This window comes from Leptonotus elevatus, chromosome 16 (genome assembly GCF_054856555.1).
Source record: "Leptonotus elevatus isolate MCC_2025b chromosome 16, RoL_Lele_1.0, whole genome shotgun sequence".
Classification (NCBI taxonomy): Eukaryota; Metazoa; Chordata; class Actinopteri; order Syngnathiformes; family Syngnathidae; genus Leptonotus; species Leptonotus elevatus.
Window position 1 is genome coordinate 15857983 of NC_141254.1, and position 22298 is coordinate 15880280.

General features: G+C 39.5%; 1 protein-coding gene across 2 annotated transcripts; it reads left to right on the forward strand.

Moving 5' to 3' along the window:
• Positions 1–18425, forward strand: LOC147160966 (neuroligin-3-like). Of its 2 annotated transcripts, XM_086098127.1 has the most exons (7): positions 1–406; positions 3733–4393; positions 7139–7198; positions 8001–8150; positions 8819–9004; positions 12665–13454; positions 15628–18425. In XM_086098127.1, exons 2-7 carry the CDS (start codon positions 3913–3915, stop codon positions 16415–16417), a joined length of 2457 nt encoding a protein of 818 aa, XP_085954253.1. In that variant the 5' UTR covers positions 1–406; positions 3733–3912; the 3' UTR covers positions 16418–18425. The 2 variants fall into 2 exon arrangements, with proteins under 2 accessions (XP_085954253.1, XP_085954254.1); XM_086098128.1 differs by lacking the exon at positions 7139–7198.
• The last annotated feature ends 3873 nt before the right edge of the window (positions 18426–22298 follow it).

Below are 22298 nucleotides of genomic sequence, written 5' to 3' on the forward strand. Positions count from 1 at the left end.
AGTGTGCGTGTGAGTGCTGTCAGACTGTTAGGTGTTTAGTTAATGGTTGCTAAATCAGGATTTTCTCGGCTGTTTTGAGGATGAATCTAATGCACTGACTGGCGTATCCCGGCGGTCGCCTAGCAACGCGCGGCCAGTGGGCGCCGCGGAGAGAGATCTCTATAGTGGGCGCTCCATTAAAACCGTTGCCGCTCCTGACCTTGGCGTCGTGAATGCGCAAAGCCAGCAGCGCAGACTGTGCAAAGCAGGAGATGTGTGATGCGAGGAAAGATCTGATGTGTCTCCGATAGGGAAGCGCAGGAACGCGTTCATTCCAACCCATTGTCTTATCGCCGAACCGAGGTGGGGGGGGGATGCAATGGAGGACGTCCACAGATGGAGCGCGTAACGGCGTCTATTAAAGCAGGTGAGTTAACCTAATGATCAGTTACATATAGTGTTTTTCAATTTAGTGGTGTTGTTAAGCGATAAACATTGATAAGGTATTAGTTTGGCTGGTCATATGCTCTCCTCCTGCATGTATTAATAGCCTACACCGTTCGAGACCTGGATTTAACAAGCTTGCTATAATGTGTTCCCATCGTATCTGGGCTGTGGCTTGTTTTCCCTCTAAGGATCCAGATCATTGCATTAATTAAAACCCGCACTGATGATCACATGAAACTGCATTTGCTCCCCCAGGTATCATTCCCTGCATCAATTCTCCATTCTTATCATTGTACTGCTAATTCAGGGGGCATTTGAGGAATCCACTCAATCGGTTTGGACGTGCACATGTCAAATTACAAGGGCATTGGTAGCCCGGTGCTGTTGTCTGACATTATAGTGCTTCTTAAATGTTTTTTTTTTTTCCCACAGCACCCCCAGGCTATACCAGATCCCAATCAATAAGAAGCCCTCGCTGATTTTTGTTTATTATTAGTGACAAATAGGTGTTGATTTGTGTATCTGTCAATGGTGTCGACGTGGAGACTGTAATGGTAATGACAGAGCGCAACATGATTATAACATTCATTTGTAAAACCTCTTTAAATGGAATCACGTCTGCCCTACTGTGATTTATACTGGTATGATCCCAGTAAAACCAAGGGTCCCAAGTGCTCCCGTCTAACCACAGCTGCGATGCATAAACATCTGTGGCCCATTGCAATAAATTGTTATGGTCCTGAGAGGTTTACATTTTTGAACCTGTATTTAGTAGGCTATACTACCAATTTGCAGGGTTATTGGCATATAAACATTCCACCCAGTATCTCCTTTCCAGTTTGAATCTCTTGAAAAAGTGCGTAAACTTAAATGCCTTACTATCATGATGCTTATTTGCTACGAGCCATAAAGACCTTCTCAACATCACACGTAGGCAGAAAGCCGATATTCAATAAGCTACACAACAGTCTCTATCAGGTGTAAAGCTAACGTCACATTGTGGCAATACATTAAATAGAAAAATCTTGTGAGGCAGCGACATGTATAATTCAAAAGGAAATGCTGCTCATTTTAAGAATTCATATTATCTCTTTTGATCGAGCTGAAAACAACTAACCAAGTCTGATTGGTGGTGCTTACTGCTGCTGGCTTCTGCTCTATTTGAGGATTTTTCTAACCCCCTAATGATATCCTAGTGTTTTATTGTCATATGTAAAGCAAGGAGATTTAAAAAAAAAAAAAAAAAAAAAAAAAAAAAACACACACACACACATCTTATCAATGAAATTTCTTGCATGCAACAAGACCATTTTTTTGTGGTCATGGACCGTGATCATACATCTTAACTAATGCAGACAAAGTAGGCCCCCAAGGCAGAGAGGAACAGTAGCGCCTCCGCCGAAGCTGATTACATGTCTCATTCTATGCAACCAACACACTGACGAGCATTCTAAAAAGTTATGCGCGGCATCACGTTATTTGCAAACAGCGAGAGGAAGTAGCGCGCTTGTCTCGGGCTAATTAGTTCCTCCTTTTGGGAGGCACAAATTGTCTCTCGTTTTAATCTTAAATAGGTTTAGCAGTTGGAAAATGAGCTGCTTCTCAGCAGCAGCCTTTCACAATGCTGGAGGCAGAACTCGTCAATAAATTTGATTAGGTTAACAAGCTTGTTTTTTTGCGCGTTCATTGACAAGCCTGTGAGAACATAATGATGAGCAATGCAGCCTGCTCACTGCAATCACAGACTATAGGGATTTTTAAATGGGGGGGGGGGGCGTTAAGATGTGATTTAATAAGGACATTGTCTTCTATTTGTTGACATCTGTTTTGTTTATTGAAGTGATCGTGTCATTGTTGTTGTTTTTACCACAGTAGGAGCATGGCCAAGAAAGGCTTTGTCATCTTTCCATTTAGAATTGCCATAAAAGTAAATTATGACACTGTGTGCTTCAAAAGTGCACATTTTGCTGGGTTTATGGTAATGCTGGGTACAATTATCGTTTCAACGATTACGTGAGAATTCTGTCACGTGGAATTGATTCATTGTATCTTGAAGCAAAATGGAATGCACTACTTGCAAACAGCAGAGGTGCTGTTGATTCCGTCTCTACTAGCTTGGGGTCAAAACGAGGACAGCGTGATGTCAACGATGGAAAGTTGAAGGAGCTACTTCCGCACAGACCATTATGACGCAGCTTCTTCTGGCAGAATTATTCTGATCAATACGACACTCAAAACTCGGAACACTCAGAATGAGTTTCTCCAATCTGTTAATTTCTTCCATAGTCGATAAAGGACGTTCATTTTTTTAAATAGTTTTTACTAAAGTATTCAACTCAAATACTTCCAATAGTCATTTACGGTTTGTAAGCTGCCATCAAGCCTTTTCATTAACCTAACGTTATTTGAATTGAGGAGTCAAAGTTTAACTGCAGATTAGACCATCACACTTGTTTGTTGATTATTCGACACTTTTCATCATGCTTTTTTTTTTTTTAGCAGGATGCCTTGGATGTGAAGCACAAACACTTTCTAAAGTGATTTGAAAGATTCGATGTCTTTGAAATGAGTGCTCCTCTCCAACGAAGCTGTTTTAATCTTCCTTCACTTGAAATGTTCTTTTACATAAGAGAAGTGCTGCTTCACACCTTTTTTATCTATATGCTTCTACAGCATCACTCTAACATCAAACAGATGGCCTGTTCACATTCCTCCTCCACTAAAAAAAATACAGCTCAGTATTCAGTGCTATGTGCATTTTCACTCATATATTTGTTCTTAAGAGAATATCGAGTGACTGACAAGAATGTGGGATTTTACTGGCATCATGCTGTATATCAAATCCTTCGTCGTTCCACACTTTTAAATCTGTGATGTATACATAAAAAAATATATATATATAAAATTAAAGTGTTAACTCTGGAGATTTATTTAAATTCTTAACTGAGTTAACTCCGTTTTTTTCACTTCTTGTTACGGCATATAATTAATTATATAAAAATTAGCCACTGGTGCGAAGACGGACAAAACAGTTTTTTACTTTCAGTTTTTCTTGTTTGAGAAATCTGAAGTTGTGCTGTCACTATTGAACCTTTTTAAAAATTGATTATCCTATCGATTATTCCATCAATTAATCGCCCCCTACCAAATTGTTATTCCAAAAACATTCATTTACAGAAGCAGATGCAGACAAACGTGATTAATCGCGATGAATCCCGATTAATTAGTGAAAATTGTGTAATTCATTATTTTAAACGTTTCGCAATGTTTAACAAATGTTTAGTCTAGTAATTGTTGTCTTTTCAGATCGTTGTCCCTTGCGATGAAAATGATCAGAGGCGATGGTCCGTACCTGGCTGAGATGTACTTGGATTTCTTAAGCATCAGATCTGAAGGCAGACTGAGTGATGCCCGTGTGACAAGTTCAGTGCAAAGGGCCTGAGCCGAGACGACGGTGTGCGTTCGTGTTGTGCAAGGATACAAACCATGTGGCTGGCTACATTTAAAGACCATCTGCTGCCTGCGCACCTGCTACACCAGCAAGGGACTGTAACCATCACCCACTGTGCTCTACTCTGGTGGATATTATGCTCCTGCTGGTCCTTTACCAAGGCCACAAGCCAAAAGTTCTACCCCACAGTGACCACCCAGTTCGGCAAGCTGCGAGGCCTCAGGGTCCCCGTGCCCAGTGAGGTGCTCAGGCCTGTCGATCAGTATCTGGGGGTCCCCTACGCCGCCCCGCCAGTGGGAGACAAGCGTTTCATGCCCCCGGATCAGCCGTCCGCTTGGTCGGGTATAAAGAATGCCACCCACTTCATGCCCGTGTGCCCTCAGAACATCCACAGCACCGTGCCAGAGATAATGATGCCCATTTGGTTCACCTACAACCTGGACACGGTCGCCTCATATATTCAAGATCAGAGCGAGGACTGTTTATATCTCAACATCTACGCTCCGACAGAGGAAGGTGAGTGGGTGGACGCGCCGACTGATGTCCATTGATCACTGCTTGTGTGGCCTTGATGTCATTGTGTGTTCATGCATGCGTGCCGCCAAAGCAACGTCATCACCGTCCTACCAGATCATGTTACATTAACACTGATCAAATCATTAAAACAAATTCCAACTGGAAATGTTTTTTTGCTTGCGGCAAGCGTTTGCATGGAACCGCGAGAAGCATTAAGAAAAATATACTGCAGCATATGATTACTTTTCCCTCTAGGCAACATTGAATGACATATTGCTGAGTTGAGGTAAGGTTCAGATATGAGTGTGCTTAAACTGTGCAGAATTTTCAATGATACTCACAGGCCACAATATTATGACCAGTTGCACAGTCCATCGAAATCCAATACAAAAGTTCAAAAATGTCTGCCTTTACAAAGATAGATGACTACAATAAAGCCTACTGGGCATTCTCCAACAGTATTGCGCATCTCCTAAGATCATCTGACGCAGGAGGTTTATCATAAAATCACCATTTACAAAGACAACAGAGGGAATATCATCATAAGGTGCCTTTGAGACGGTAGATGTTATGTTAGAAATGCATTTTGGTCATGACATTTCCGAATGAACAATACTGAGCTCTTTAAAGAAAAAAAAAAGAAAGAAAAAAAAAGAAAAAGAAATGTATTTTGGTTTGAGTTCCTACTTTTTTTTTAAGTACCCGCAAGCAAACAATGTACACTAAAGAGCAAAAAGACATGCGCTTGCTGACAGGGTGGACATTTTTGGCTAATGTTAGCATTTTATGAGCATGTACTGGACCTTCACTTAGCATCATGGTTCAGTTAGCAAGCCGACTGTAGGCTAATGATTAACAACTATATTTTAAATTTCTGAAAGTTTTCTTAATCAAATCATATTTCACTATGACAAAGTGGACACGTTAAGCTTAATATCCAACTATACACATAATATGGTGAAAATTCTGAACTACAAGAGTTAATATTTAGTTTTGCTACTTGCCACGGTTTCAGTCGACACTGAAGAAAGACAAAATGCTGGTCGTAACATCACCCCCAAAAAAATCTGAGGATTTCTTAAAGAGGCAGTTATACCCAGAATGACAGGGTGGACAGCAATTTCTGGCACATAGGCAAAGAATGTTCAATATGGAAATAGAACATAAATTATCAACATAAATTGTTTTAGCAAGTAACTAATTTTTGAACCATTTAACCAGCTCAGACATACTGCACTTAGCAGAACAATGTGTAGGACATATGCCAAAGTCATGTACATCTAGTGAGAGGGAAAATGTTTTAAAAATGCAGGAAACACATTTTCAAATGTTTATCACGATACTATGTGTGCAAATGTTAAAATAAACATTTTCTGTTTTGATTGAATGATTCTGATGAGGACACCAAAGGCACTTCATACTGATATTGATCCGATTATTTTTATTATCATGGTTGTATGGTTTTCATTGGTGCATAATCGAACTGGCTATTAGCTAGGCTATTAGTATCATGCAGAGCAGTTTACATAACCACAAACTAGAGCCCAAATTGTAAACATATTGTTAAATGTTAAATTAGTTTGACCAAATGTTGACACAGCTCTTCTATTGAATCTAATTTGGGCCCAAAGTTGTGGCTGGTTGTTTTAACTGCTTAAAATCATCAGACAACTTCAAAGAAAATCCAGAAGTTACTTTATAAGTGTTTTTCCTCTAAAAATTGCTTTTACCTTAGATTCTTTTTTTTTTTTTTGTATTTAAAGGAACACCATCTTTGTTCAGACAGGGTGTCTTTTGGGGGCCAATTAGTGAGGTACAAAAAGTCAACTTCTGTGTGTTACTGAGGCTGTCCTGGTTTAACATTGACAGTAGTGGAGATGCCAAATAAGGCAGTGAGGGAACATTTGGTACATCTACTCTGAATATATGGTGATAGTGATAAGTGGTATAGAAAATGGATGGATATTAAAGTGTTTACAAACAGATGGAGCTAAATCACGCCGCTTCAGTTTGTGTCGAACAATACCGAAAAAAAAAAACAAGCGTTCCCTTCATTTGGCTTATGGAACATGGCTCTCTTTGAGCGACTGAGCTACAGTAGCCTGGCAACAGCACACAAACAGCCCCGCTTGACAGGTAGCTGTCTAAAATGGTGCAGCCCACATTTAATGAGGCCCTCTGTCTGAGTGCTGACTAAAGGTCTCCTCACCTATAACATTGCTTGATTAAATGCTTTAATGCATAGTTGTGTAATATATATCGTTTAAACGAAGCACACAACACTCCCACCTCATTTGTATTCATGGTATGCTTAAAATGCCCTCAGGTGTGACAAGATTATTTCTCAGTGTTGCTCTTTCCGCATAAAAAGTATCATATGGTTGTCTAGGTTGTGGTTGGGAATCGTTGAATGAAGCAGCATGTCAATCAAACTGAGCATTGTTATCTTTAGAAAGCGGAATCTTTGATATACGCCGTACTTGTATGCATTCAAATGTGCCATGCAAATCCCGCATCGTCACTTTGTTCACATTTTTTTCAAACCTGAATTTACAGTGCAAACATGTATACATCACTGGAGTTTACATAATTACAGAATTCCATTTTGTGTGCAAAATGACTGGGAAAGGGATTGGTGGCCTTTTTTGCCAATAAGGATTCTTGTCTCCATTCTTTTTGCTTGACTGGACAGCATATCGAGTAAGGAATTTAAATTCCATTTTCTTGTCCTTATATGAATTGCAGGGAGCCAACACAAGAAAAAGGGAGCATCTTTTTCTCATGCTGAGACTCATATATCAGAAGGTATTTTTGTTGTTTTCTTTCTCTTGATGTATGGTTGCTTAGGTGTGTTCTCAAGGGGTGTGGGGAGATATTGGGGGGGGGGGGGGTTGCTGGTCAGGAGAAAGAAAAAAAAACATTTTTGGGGAAAAATGAAACAAACTGCGAATATACGAATCTGCGGGTGCAGGGGATTGTAGATGATTGTAGGATAAGAGATGACTTCTTGGTCATGGTGATTGTGTGCTAAGGCGTGAAAATAATTCTGATTAATGTTCGGTGTAAAGTACCAAATGTTTCACTGTTATGAAAGATTCTTTCAGATTCTGTGCGCAGCTTAAAAGTATCAAGTCAGATGGATGGTTAGTCTAAATGTTGGGTTGCAGAGCATACAAATGCTTCTGTGTAATATGACTTTACGGAAACAGTAAGTAAGGCGGAGCTAATTATCTGCACCACAGAATCGCATTTATCAAAATCTTCCCCTGGATGCGGGGGGTGGCCGGAGTGGCCACCATCTAGCTCCGCCCCTGTAAATAACAACAGTAACCAGATATGATATAATGTTATCGTTACTGTAAAAGATGCTTAGAATTGAATTCATACACTTGCCTACGCGTGTATTTACCATGCTTTGTTTTTTTTGTTTTTTGCCATAAATCTGCCACCTCGGCTTGCTTCGAAACACATTCTCTCTTGAGTCTGTAACCATACCTCATACTGCTGTAACACAACTTTTAATGGCGCTCTGTTAATCATACACTGAATTACTGTTGACTGCGCTTTTTGTTTGCTCACCGCGTGTGTGTGTGTGTTGACATTGCAGATATAAGGGACTCGGAAGCTCGACCTGTGATGGTATACATCCACGGAGGCTCCTATATGGAAGGCACTGGGAACATGATGGATGGCAGCGTGCTGGCCAGCTATGGCAACGTGGTTGTTGTCACGCTCAACTACAGAATTGGAATATTAGGTAATGAAAATGTCTCGGTGCGGTAACCTTTTAATGGCTTTCCATATGGCCAATTTATTTTGTTTAGCGAGAGATTAAACTTTAACAGTGCTAATTAAGTTCCACTTAAATCAATGAAAGGGACATTTAGAGAAAAAAGTAAAAGCTCATGTAAATTATTTGCATACAAATGTTGTTTTCAGAGCAAATACTAGCATGTCATGACATGTTATCGTTTTGCATGCACATTGTTTCACACAACCCACTCTTAGCAGGCCATTGAAGTATTCCCAAGAACTCACAAGGTCAAGCTAATTCTATGTCCTCGTGTTTAGCATTCAGAAGCAGTGACTTGTTTCAGGAGTGGACCGGGGAATAAGTAACAGGATCAATTCTCAGCACTGGCGACCTCTGAATGGTTTTGTGAATTCAAAGGGACAAGTCCGGTAAAGGATTTATTTATTCATGCACGTTGAAATTTATGAAGTCACTCTTGCAAAGAGAGCGTTCAGGTTTGATGGGCACACCCCCCTCCCAGATAGCTGCCTTGGGCAACTTTTGCGCCGCTGACTACAATGGTCAAGACAATGCAGGAAACGCAGAGGGCATACGGTTTTTGTATCAGAGGAAAAGTGCTATTATTTCCTTCGGATGGTGATGACTGGTTGTGTTCTGTTTCCGTTCGCCAGGCTTCCTCAGTACTGGTGATCAGGCTGCAAAAGGTAATTACGGACTACTCGATCAAATTCAAGCTCTCCGTTGGATCAGTAAGAACATCGGCTACTTTGGAGGGGACCCGGGTCGTATCACAGTTTTTGGATCTGGAATCGGCGCTTCCTGTGTGAGCCTACTAACACTATCCCATCACTCAGAAGGTAGGACGCCTTGTCATGTCAGACTTTTAGAAGAAATCGGGAATATTGTGTTCAAATTGAAAGTAAAATATTTAATGAGGGTGCATCAAGTTGATATATGTAAAGTGACGGCGTCGTGGTTCACTCACCTGACTCGAGTGCAGCCAGCATGGGTTCAGTTGCAGATCAAGAGTGGAAATGTGTGTTTGAGAGTTGTGGCCTGTGATTGATTGGTGCCCAGTCCAACATCTAGCTTTTGTCCGGTGTCCACTGAGATAGGCTCTTATACCCATCAAACCTGAACACAATAAGCGGTTTAGAGAATTGAGCTTTTTTTAATTTCTTTTTTTTTATAACTCTAACTCAAATTCCCTTTACGAATATATTTGAGCAGCAGCCAAGTGATATTTATTTAAGACCTTTACGCTTGTTAATACATCACAGGACAGCATATCATCCACAGATACATTGTAAAAGCGGTGGGAGGTGGGCCTTCATTGGGGACTGATCTAATCCCCCTCTTAATGCCACTACTAGCGTAGCAAAATAATATACAAAAACACAATAGAACTATGCGTGGCATTACAGAGAGAGAGAGACAGAGAGAGAGCGAGAGAGAGAGAGAGAGAGAGAGGCACTTTGCGTATTTGAGGATAAATACCATTATTATTAAGAAAACAAACATAGTTAAACCTTTATCTTCCAATACATCACCTCCAAACTACACTACTATATAGCTCACAATCAATACTTATCTACTAATACGACAAAAGCATAAAAACAATAAAAAACACCATACTCACCAGAGATGCTTATATAGACAAAATAATTATTCTTTTGCTCCTCAGAGCTAGCTAGTGTTGGATAGTCAGACCTAGCTACCTAGTTTATACTCCTTTTTTTGTGTGTGTGTTGAAACGAGTTAGCTAGCAACAGTGTTGGCGGACCTATCCTCACAATAAGGTTTTTTTTTAAATTATTATTATTATTGTTTTTATCATAACTGGCATCATCCTCTCTCTCTATTTTGCCCCTCAGAGCTAGCTAGTGTTGGGTAGCCAGAGCTAGCTAGCTAGTTTGTTTCTACTCCTTGGCTGGCTTTTATCAAGTAACCTGTGTTACTTGGCTGACCTATCCTCACGATAAACAGTTTTTCTATAAAATTCCACCTTGATTATTATTTTTATTTTTTTTAATGATGGCCGACATCCTCTCTCGGTGTACACGTTTAGCTCAACCAATTTGAGGAGTACATGGAGAAAAATCTACTTTACTGAGCTCAAGCAGTCAGAGGAGTGCACGTAGCAGACTATTTAACTCAGCCAGTCAGAGGACAGGAAAAATGCTGACTTCATTCTGAATCTGACAAAGACATAACAGTGGTAAATCTAAAATATGATTAAAAAAGAAACATACATTATTACCGTGTGTATGCATGAGCCAGCATTTAGGATTAAGTTGGAAATGAATTAGCATGTTTTCATCTAAATTGTAAATGAAGGTCAGTGCTAACAATGATTTAACAAGTTAGGAAACAATATGATACACAACATTACAAGGAAATCACAATGTCCCATCATTGGTGAGCTATTATTGTCAGAGGCCTGGTGCCCGCGAGCACCATGTTGTGACCATGATCTGCAATGACATTATTTGAAAAGCTTTTTTGGCCATTATCTTGCCTTTAATCTTATAAAATGTAAGAAATATTCGGGATGAGCTCCATTTTGGGATGAACCTGAAGCTACTAGGTTTTGTACTTTAGTTATATTTATTAACCTCAAAGCTTTTTGAAATCTCAAAGCCTCTAATATACAGTGCAAGTGCTGCTGTAATTATAGGCAGCTAATTTTAGATGCCATAATATTCCCCATTTTTAAGCGTAGAAAATCACTGGTGCACCCACAGGAAATTTATATGTGATCTCAGATTATGATAAGTACCTTTAAAACATTCAGAGCGTACTTATCCAAATCTGCGGGCTCGAATCAAAGTAGTGTATTTCAATACTTGTCGCCCACTGAGAGCTGCCGTCCTCTCCCCGAAGTCGTCCAGAATGACAAGAGGGGCCGGAATGATGTTTTCATCAATGCCATCCACGGAGACTGCAGCAAGTGCAACTGTGCTTTGTGAGGTTTCTATTTGATGCCCTGGCTGGGCTGCAGCAGACGCACAAAGGCCTCTATAGCTCTTTGAAGCACACACGATAGGCAGTGGCCAAATAATGTAAATAAATGAAAGGAGCAGAAGAAGAAAGTGACATTGTTCCCACAGTCTTCTTTCAACGACTCGTGGGACTTGACCTTAGCAAGACTTTTGTGACTTGATACCTATCGCTTGTCATATTTAGGTGCCAGATAAGGACCTTCCTAAAATAGAGCAAACAAAGTAGCTTCTGCGTTTATCAATATCAACATGGAATCTTTCTCGTCGCACAGTGGGCAGCAGGCTGCGTGGTATGCAGCTTGTTAGAGGCACACAATCAAAGATTTTGATGCCACAGTACATCTGTGAATAACCGATGAAGAGGAAACTTGCCACGACTGAAACAAAGCCGCAAACTGATCATTACTGCACACAGCAGTGACAGCACATGAATCAAACACAGGGATCGACAGAGTGATGTATTATTATTTACATCATTAAAATGAACACGACGGGGCAATCATTCTTCTTTATCAATTCATTTCTACTTGCAGCTTCCTATCAGCGTGGCACAGCTGTAGAGTATTCGAGGCTAATACCGGTACACTGTGAAAAAATTAATAAAATAATAATAAAAGTCTAAAAAATATATAAAAAATTCCGACAGCTGGGGTGCCAATAAAATACAGCTAAATAATGGGAAATTACTTCTAATAAAAATATTTTTCCCCCATAATTAAAAAACTATTTTGTAGTTTTTGTTTAAGATTTTGCCTTATTTTGAGGTTGTATTAAATGTTTAATTAGAAACATTTTCACTTTTTTAAATAATTTCCCCTTTCCCTATTGTCTCTTTAGATGTTCATTCTAATTAAATGTTAAACCAATGTCAATGAATATTATCATCTAGGACATTACAGTAATTTTCAATTAAAAATATTAGTCAATTAACAAATATTGTTTTTTTTAAATAAAAAAATTAAATACTATTAATTTCTCAAAATTGTAAATGCTTTTCTAATTTTTCATTTTAGTATTAAAGTTGCATTTGACAGTTTATTCCCTTAAATAACAGACACATATGAAATTAATATTCATTTTTGAACACATTTTAACAATAAATAAATGTATTTCTAATGTGTTTTTTGTAAAATAACGGAAATATTGTGTGTCTATATTCACAGTTACAGTAATTTCATGTTATTTTACATTCAGCATATAAGATCACAGTCAATTTTTGAAAATGAAATGATATTTTAAAAATATAGAAAAAAATCAGTGAAATAAAATAAACTGTGAAATTCTGTTACCGGCATTTTAGTTTTTGTTTTTTTTTACAGTGTATTCAATGTAGTGTAGTGTATTTTTTTCAGTTACAAGTCTTTCATGTACTCTAATCATGAATATCAATTTAACCCAGTAAGGACACTGTGTCCTTAAGGTTTGTGCCAAATGATAATACAACTCATGCAGATTACATAAAAGCACTAACCCATGTTCCTCTTGTGTCTTTTCTCCGGAATTCTGTGTTCCAAGGATTGTTCCATAGAGCCATCATTCAAAGCGGTTCTGCGCTTTCCAGCTGGGCTGTCAACTATCAGCCGGTGAAGTACACTCGCATGCTGGCTGAGAGGGTGGGTTGCAACGTGCTGGACACAGTGGACATGGTGTCCTGTCTGCAGAAGAAGACTGCAAAGGAGTTGGTGGAACAAGACATCCAGCCCGCTCAGTACCGTGTGGCTTTTGGACCGGTTATCGATGGAGACGTCATCCCCGACGACCCCGAGATACTGATGGAGCAAGGCGAGTTCCTCAACTATGACATAATGCTTGGGGTCAATCAGGGTGAGGGTCTGCGTTTTGTGGAGAACGTGATGGACTTAGAGGACGGCGTGTCCGGAAGCGACTTTGACTTTGTGGTATCCGACTTTGTGGACAGTTTGTATGGCTACCCTGAAGGGAAGGACACGCTGAGGGAGACAATTAAGTTCATGTACACAGACTGGGCCGATAAGGACAATCCAGAAACCAGGCGGAAGACTCTGGTGGCTCTGTTCACCGACCACCAATGGGTCGAACCCTCAGTGGTGACCGCCGACCTGCACGCCCGCTACGGCTCACCGACCTACTTCTACGCCTTCTACCACCACTGCCAGAGCCTCATGAAGCCCGTGTGGTCCGACTCAGCTCACGGAGACGAGGTGCCCTACGTCTTCGGCATCCCCATGATCGGCCCGACTGACCTGTTTCCCTGCAACTTTTCCAGGAATGACATCATGCTCAGCGCCGTGGTCATGACTTATTGGACCAACTTTGCTAAGAGTGGGTGAGTAAGAGCAAAAGGCCTAAATGTGTCTTAGTTGCAATTGTTAGCACATCCCCCATTTCACTTAAGACTCCCGCACTCCTAAATTGTCTGATTTCGATTGTGCAGCTCTTATTTATTTTAAGACTTTCGACCTTTTAACTTGCGCTACTTTATCACCCTGATTAAAAGACTGTAGCATTCGCCAGGAAATAGTGTGCCTAATTAAGCCAAGTCTTAACTCTCACTGTCATTTCTTGCAGCCTTATCTCCCTTTGTTCTTGTTCATTACCAAACACTAGCAACATAACTGTGACTAAGAAGTGATTGCACCATTTTTTGTACATTATTGTCAAATGTTTCAGAGATCATTTATATCCTTGTTGTTTGATTTGACGTTATATATTTAGATGTAACACTTACAACGTAATTCTATTGGACTATGTATTACTACCACTAACAAACTTAACCAAAATAGAGAAGGTAGGCTAAAGTGTAGGTGTGAGCAGAGTAGGGGCGGTGATGTTACACAATCCCAATCCTACCTTTCTTACGTTTCTGCTTGTTATGATTATGCCAACACTGATCCTGCAAGTTCAAAATAAATATGCAAAAAGTGTTTTGCACTCATGGCAGTTGCGATTATGATTTATGCTGGGCTAGTCTCTTTATATGGAGGACTAAAACTGCCAAAATTCAAAATAAAAATAATAATAAATAAATAAATGTAATTCAAAAATTAAATCCCAATATATATATATATATATACATATATATATATATATATATATATATATATATATATATATATACATAAATACATTTGTATTAAATTTTTGAAAACTGCCAAAATTACAAATAAATAAATGACTAAATAAATAAATGACTCCAAATGACAAAATGACTAACAGTGAAAATAAAATTGAATATAAAAAATATAATTCAAAAATGAAATACAAATGTATTTATTTATTTATATATATATATATCCTCCATATCTTTATCAATGTCGAAGGGGGAAAAAAACTTTAATCCTTTAATAGACAGGAGAAAGGACAAGCACATTAGTGAGAGATACAATCTAATAAAAACTTGCATGCCAGGAGACACTTCAAATACCATCTAATGGCTGCTTCGAAGAAGTATGTCTGCCTTGTTGTCCTTAGGCGAGGTCATATATACACACATGAGCAAGCAAAACTATTCTGCCTCATTCAACTGGCAACCCCCAACCACAGACATTAGGTTTTGTACTTTCCTGTCCTCAGACTAAAACAAAAGATTTTATGTGAAAATGAACATAGAATAAAGGCATATATTTTTATTTTTATCCATTTTATGGGGCGGCCATTTTGCCACTTGCTGTCGACTGAAGACGACATCACAGTTGCTCAGGCTCAGGCATTTACCAATCACAGCTCAAATGTTTTCTGAAGCTGAGCTGTGATTGGTTGTTACCTCTGCAACATTGATGTAATTTGTGAACAGGTAGCAAAATGGCCACCTTCTGATATTGATAAAAACTGTTTGATTTTGCTGCTTAACCCATATTCCACTAACGGAATATAAACCAGAATACCGTATTTAGACTAGTGGGGCTGCATAGAAAATATTATTGTAAAGACATTTTTGGGGTGTTGACGTCCCCGTTATCCTCCACCGCACATTTTCAATGTGACAAAGTGTACAAAAAAATCATTTAGAGTATCTCGCCCTGGAACGGAAAATGGCCTCACCACAGTTTGGAAGCATTCAATGGTAGAGAATGTTTTGGAATCATGACTTAAGAACTTAAGATGCAGTGGGAGCAAAGGGGTCGAGCCCAATCCACAATGATTAATCATCTAATTTATAGGTGGGTCTAAAAAAATTGTACCCTATTTAATATATTCATGCATACATAAACATGATGTATTAACACCAAATTTAGACTAAAGCTCCTTTTGGGCCTGGTGTTAAGATGTCACTGGGGATTAATACATTTTTCAAAATGGCATTTCAGATAACATTTTATTAAATAGTCACACTGCGAAATAGGGTATTATTCGTCACTGTCATTCATGCTGACACTTTGAACTGATACATATTTTTCCGAAATAATTCCGGTTAAACTTGGATGTTCCACTGTTATATAAAATGACATAGGAATTGTTCAACTTTTGTTGACTTTTTGTCAATGTTTTTTTTTTCATAGGGATCCCAACAAACCCGTACCGCAAGACACCAAGTTCATCCACACCAAAGCCAACCGCTTTGAGGAGGTGGCCTGGTCCAAGTACGACCCCTACGACCAGCTGTACCTGCACATCGGCCTCAAGCCTCGCATCCGTGATCACTACCGCGCCACCAAGGTGGCCTTCTGGAAGCACCTCGTGCCCCATCTCTACAACCTCCACGATATGTTCCATTACTCCTCCACCACCACCAAAGTCACACCGCTGGATCCCACCCAGTCCGCCGGCAAGCGATCCGGCGGCACCGGCCGGACTCCTGTGTCCACGGGCCTCAACGGTGACGACGGTGGACGAGAGATGGGTCCTCTGATCATGCCCAACCCCAGAGATTACTCCACAGAGCTCAGCGTCACCATCGCCGTCGGGGCTTCTCTGCTCTTCCTCAACGTGCTGGCCTTCGCCGCTCTCTACTACCGCAAAGACAAGCGCAGCCGGCAGGAAACCTCGCAGCAGCCCAGTCCTCAACGCGACAGCAAAGGCAACAACGTGAGCCACGCCGCCACTGTGGACGAGACCCTGTCCAGGAACCAGTGCGAGGCCCTCCACAATCCTATTCACGTGTCTCCCACCATGGACTACGCTCTGAGTCAGCGCCGCTCCCCTGACGACATCCCGCTGATGACGCCCAACAACATCACCATGATCCCCAACTCACTGATGGGGCTCTCCAACATGAGTCCGTACAGCACCTTCCCTGCTGGCTACAGCTCTGCAGGCCTGCCCAGCACTCACTCCACCACGCGGGTATAACTTGCCCATCGAGCAGTCCTGTGACTTAAAGACACGTACATGTAAAGCTGTATTTAGGATGTTTAGATAAAATAGGATTGTATATGTTTGTTTGTTCTTCCTTTCCAAGCAAGCTCCAACATCCTGCCTTTGCTCTGTCATAACAGGAAGCCTTAAAGGGGAAGTTAAGCCCCCTAAAAATTCTTGACAATATTATGTTCTATGCAGCAGTCTAAATACGGTATTCTGGTTAATATTTGTTAGTGGACTATGAGTTAAGCAGCAAAATCCAGCGTTTTTTTTTATCAATATCAGAAGGCGGCCATTTTGCCACTTGCTGTCAAGTAAAAATGACATCACAGTTGCTCAGGCTTTAGATAACAACCAATCACAGCTCAGCTTCGGAAAACTGGTGAGCTGTGATTGGTCGTTGAGCAACTGTGATGCCATCTTCAGTCAACAAAATGGCAAAATGGTCGCCCCCCCTGAGATGGATAAAAACCTTTAGATTTTGCTTCATAAATGTAATATTAATCAGAATGTCATGTTTAGACTAGTGACGTTACATAAATTATTGTCAAGAAATGTTTATGGCTGACTTTCCCTTTAGAGGGGCAGCCAACCCCCAAATGTTTCTTTACAATAATAAGCTGTATACTCCCCCACTAGTCTTAACAGGGCATTCTGATTAATATTGTGTTTGTGGAATATAAATTTAGCAGCAAAATCCACCTGGTTTTTTTACATCTCAAGATCGCAGCCATTTTGACGCTTGCTGTCAACTGCAGATGGCGTCACAGCGACGCAGTGCTCAGCTAACAACCAATCACGGCTCAGCTTGCAAATGTCACATGACCAAACTCAGACATCACGTGAGCCATGAGTGGTTGTTACTTGAGCCTTGAGCAACTCTGATGTCAGTTTCAATCAACAGCAAGTGGCAAAATGGCCGCCCCCATGAGATGTGTAAACGGGTGGATTCTCTATTGTATTCAATTTCCACAAACGCAATATTAATTAAAATATTATATTTAGACTACTGGGGCTGTGCTGGAAACTTTTTGGGTTGCTTTCCCCTTTAAGAGCAGTCATTTTCATAGTTCACAATCTGCAACAAGAAAAAAAAAAATCTCATTTTACACCATGGCTTTTTTGGACTTTTCCCTTGAACGAACTTATAATCATGTTTATACAGTTGGATTTGTATGCGAAGCTCTTTCTTAATATCTATTTTGATCTCGGTGAGCTATGGGACGTCAAAACTCATCGCGGAAGGAGATGAGATGTTGAAGAAGCAGAAAACAACAGTATTGATATCAGCGATATTTTATACATATTTCTCATTGCTTCTTATAAAGATGTATTTTTACCGCAGTTCTTTTCAGACTTCACGTAATTAAATTGACATACTCAAATACAGGACCACATGAGTATCTCCAAAATACCTGACAATTTATACTAATGCACCTTCCTGAATTAGTTAGGGAGGTAAGTAGGTGTCTCAGCGACAAAAGAAATGTAAATTAGGCATTCTTCTCTAAATAAATGTTTTGCATATGTAGCGTTGTGTAATTTATTGTAGTATATTTGAATATCCTTGCTCCTTTTTTCCTTTCAAGTTTTCAAGTATTTTGCTTAATACATTGTACAAATATAACCTCTGCTTCACTAGAGAAAACTTTAGGCTTGAAATGTGTTTTTGTACTCTTAACAAACGTCATTCTTTTGGCTTTGCTTGTTTGTACAGAATAACATTTGATTGCTATTCCTTTATTAATATCTCTTCAAAAAAAGATACCTGTAATGACATTGTAAGTGTATGTATAACAAAGCGATTATTGGCATTTAAAATATAGTTTCATCAAAGCTACAAGTCAGTGACACTTTTCAAAGTGGTTTGGACCTCGCACATACCAACATCCACGCTTGGTTGTCTGTTTTCTGAAGGACGTGATGGACTTTAAGATTTTAGTTCTTTCAACCAGTCATAATGTGGTTTAACCTATTAAACTTTTTTTTTCCAACTAAAGATGAGTCTTGTTGAGTCCAGATGGTTTACAAGGTACTATCGATGGTGATACATGCAATCTTTATTCCGTTTTTACCACAATTTAATAATCACTTACATACAGCTGTGGTTCTCAAGCATTGTAGCAAGTAGCAACTCAACAATGCTTAGCTGGACAAGTATAACAATAATGACCAACATTAAAAACATTCAAAAAATATGTGGGTAAAAAATAACCCAAATATGGGTCAAAAAAGGGACCATCTGACACCTGGGTCAATTTGGCCCGACTTTTTGGCTATTCATTTAACCCAAAAAGTTGTCAAATGAATAAACCAATAAAGCTACACACACAAAAAATAGTTATTTTGTACAAAACAACCCAAAAAATGATTGTTGGAGAGAAAAAAATTTGGGTTATTTTTGACCCAACTCTTTTAGAGTTGAAAAGAGAAGCTGAGTCAAAAATGCTCTTTAGAATAGTATGTTCTATTCACTCCCACTACTCTAAACACAGAAGTCCACAGTGGGCGGCCATTTTGCTACTTTCCGTCGACTGAAAATGACATTGCAGTGCCTGAGGGTTCAGGTAACGACCAATCACGGCTCACCTGATTTCTGAGTTTGGTCATGTGATGTTCACTGCGATGTTATTTTCAGTCGACAGCAAGTGGCAGCACGAGACAAAATGGCTGCCCCCTGAGATGGATAAAAACGGGTGGATTTTACTGCTTAATTTGTATTTCACAGACACAATGTTAATCAGAATGTTGCGTTTTGACTAGTAGGGCTGCACAGAATGGAGGCCTACTATTATAAAGAAAATGTTTGACTTGGCTTCGCCTTTGCGTATATTTATTATTGTACCCTGTAATATTGTGCACACTTGAACTAAACCGCTAAATATGGGGAAGTAAAAAGTTTACTGCATGATTAAATCAAAATCTATTGCAAAACAGTTGCATTCACAAAAGGAGGAAGAACATCTTAAACATTAAATGCTAATTTATTGTACTGTTCTTGAAAGTTAAATTCAACCGAACTGTACAGTGAAGTTTTAATGTCAATTTCATTAGCTAGAGCGAGCCAGTAGCTATGTATACCACTAGTGGTACTCATACCCCACTTTGAGAATCATTGGCGAACAGTACATGCTAACTTTGAAGCTAAATCGACTGATATTTTCATTTTATACTGTAAACCTGCTGTTGACACTTGCCTAACCACCCAAACGGGCCAGCATTGTATTTCTCTGCCATGTTACTGTAAATGATAAAACAAGGGCTGCCTATTCCCATTCTTCCTATGCTGTCAATCCTTAACATCCCTCTTGTGACCTTTCCCCCACTTGTTAGCATGAAAGACTTTACAGGGCGGTTAAATAAAACCAGATAAATCATTCAAGTTGTCTCATCAAGCGGGGAAAACCAAATACTCCGCCGCGGGAGGTCACTGCCACCGAATTCACTTCTGACAACATCCTGTGTGTGCCCGCGTGTGTATGCGTGCCCTCCAAAAAAGCTTGCCTGTTTGTTTCATGGCCGCTTGTTTGTTTTCTCAGCACGGATTACCGCAGCAGAGATAAGAGGAGGCGCAAATATTATTGCAGCACCGCCTCTCTCTGTATAAACACATGTATAGCGCCGTGTACAGCGCGTAACCATTTTTTTCCAGATAGATGCAGAAGAATTCCCCATTTGTTGTGGCTGTCCTTGGTGCTGACGCTGGCGTGATACACAGGTGATTCCATCTCATCACATTTCGCGAGCAGCATGACAGCTGCGAGATAAATGCCTTTGTTCAAAGTCCATTTATGCTCTGACTAATGACTTTAAGGCAGACATTAAAGTGTTACGATAATTCATAATGTGAGCCGCTCACATCTCCCTAAACACTCTTGAGGACTTTCTCTATCTCTCCAGTGAGCCACCAAAGACTCGTCCTAATCTCTTTTTTTGGATTGTCAACAGGAATATCGTAACTGCATATATACGTCCCGGAAGCTGACAGGCCTTGCATGTGTTCTAATCCACTGCTTTAGGTTAATGAACGCTTCTCATCTCTCGTGGAACCGCTTTTTCAAGAGATTTTTCAAAGGTGTCGTCCTCATTCGCTCTTCTACTTCAGCTCAACAATGTGCATTAATCCCCTTCAGGCGCTAATTACTCGATGTGTTATTGCTATGAACCACAAACGGCAACGGACTGTGAACTCGCGCCGGATAATGCAAAGTATCTTTGAGGAGTTCTGTTCAATAAAACAAATCAGTCAGCAAGATGGTGCGATGGCGCAATACTGAACGGTCAAAAGCGACCCTTGATGATGAGCGCTTGCTCACAAAGTCTTCTTTGACCAGCGACCAGTGATGTGCTTGTTTGCTTGAGTCAAAATAGAGGAAGAGATTTCAGCTATGTGCTTGAAAGGGCATGGCATGGAAAAATGAGATGAGGAGCTTCTTTCCCCCCCCCAAAAAAAAGGGAGCATAGCACAGTGTTCTGTCCAGTTCCACACTGGCCCCTTTGTACTGAACCCAGCTTTGACATCAACTGGGTCAAATGAGGGAGGGAGGGAAAGCGAGCAGCAGCTGGACCTGACCGTCAATGTCACCCTTGTTAGACAACTTCATCAACGTCCCTGTCGTCACTGGCATTTTGATTTGTTTTGCTACCTTTTCCCGTGCACACCTCGAAGCTCTACTTGAACTGAAAGTTCATTTCGATGCAGGCGAAATCCATGTGTTAGCTTCCTATTGATAAAATGTTTAACTTTTTGTTTAAATGTGTATTTTGGGATTTTAATATTAGTATCTTGCCTAACTAATTATTGCCATATCTCTGAAACATTCGATTTGTATTTATTTTTTAATTGAGTGTATTCCAATGTATTGCATTTCACGTGATTTTATTGAATTCATACAGTAATAAGATTAGCCACAACATGAGCAAATTTCCATCTTATAATGGTGCATTTTGAATGAAAATATCATAAGGTATTACATTTAGGTGTAGGCTTACACTGTATCATAATGCTAGCTGTACCTAATATTTTGACTCACATGTAGCTCCATATTATAATAGAAACATAAAATTATTGTTATTAGTAGGTATGTGCGAGTACCGATATCAGTTATCGTCTTATTTCAAGGTATCGGTGGTCGCGACAGATATCAGTATCAGCTGCCCTCTTGTGGCCGTTTTGCAATCAAGAACTGAGAAATTAGAAGAATAGAAAATTGACATTAATTTCTCACAATTTTAAGAAAAAAAATCTAGATTGCTATATAATGGTCTTTCATTAAAATGATCTGTCATTGTTTTTGGGGGGAAATTTTATGTAAGTGCTAGTGGTATTGGCACTTGGTATCAATATCAGTGACTACAAAAGTTAATTAGTAATTCTACTGGTATCGCTCTGGGAAAAAATGCCATCGAACATCCCTAGTTAGATTTTATAGTTATTGTAAGTAGAATTTGGCCAGTCCAAGCTCATTTTCAACAAGTCACTCCACTGAAAAAAGTACAACAAAGCTGTCATTTGTTTAAGTTTAATGTGATTTGTTTATTGCAATAGCTAAAAATAATAATTTATTCATTTAAAGCAAAAATTATCATTTCTGTTAATGGTTGTGTCTATTTTTTTTTTTTACTTTATTGCAATTTAAATGCACAGTTGGGGCATGAAACTGACATGTTTTATTTTAATCAAAGCAATATATTAGCATATGAGTTGTGCATGTGTGCTCTGCTTCTGTAAAAAGCCATTTAATAATCAAATAAAACCACTTGAAATAATGTGTCAGGTTGTATAAGGTATTATTTACATTTGGCAAAGCGACAATTATTTCATTTTTTTTAAAGTTCAGCCAGTTTTTTTTTTTTTTCAATTAAGAAGTAA

Coding starts and splice junctions, on each gene's coding strand:
- LOC147160966 (XM_086098127.1), top strand. CDS start 3,913: ATGTGGCTGGCTACATTTAAAGACCATCTGCTGCCTGCGCACCTGCTA. Junction 9,005..12,664: donor ACTATCCCATCACTCAGAAG/GTAGGACGCCTT, acceptor CTGTGTTCCAAG/GATTGTTCCATAGAGCCATC. Junction 13,455..15,627: donor ACCAACTTTGCTAAGAGTGG/GTGAGTAAGAGC, acceptor TTTTTTTCATAG/GGATCCCAACAAACCCGTAC.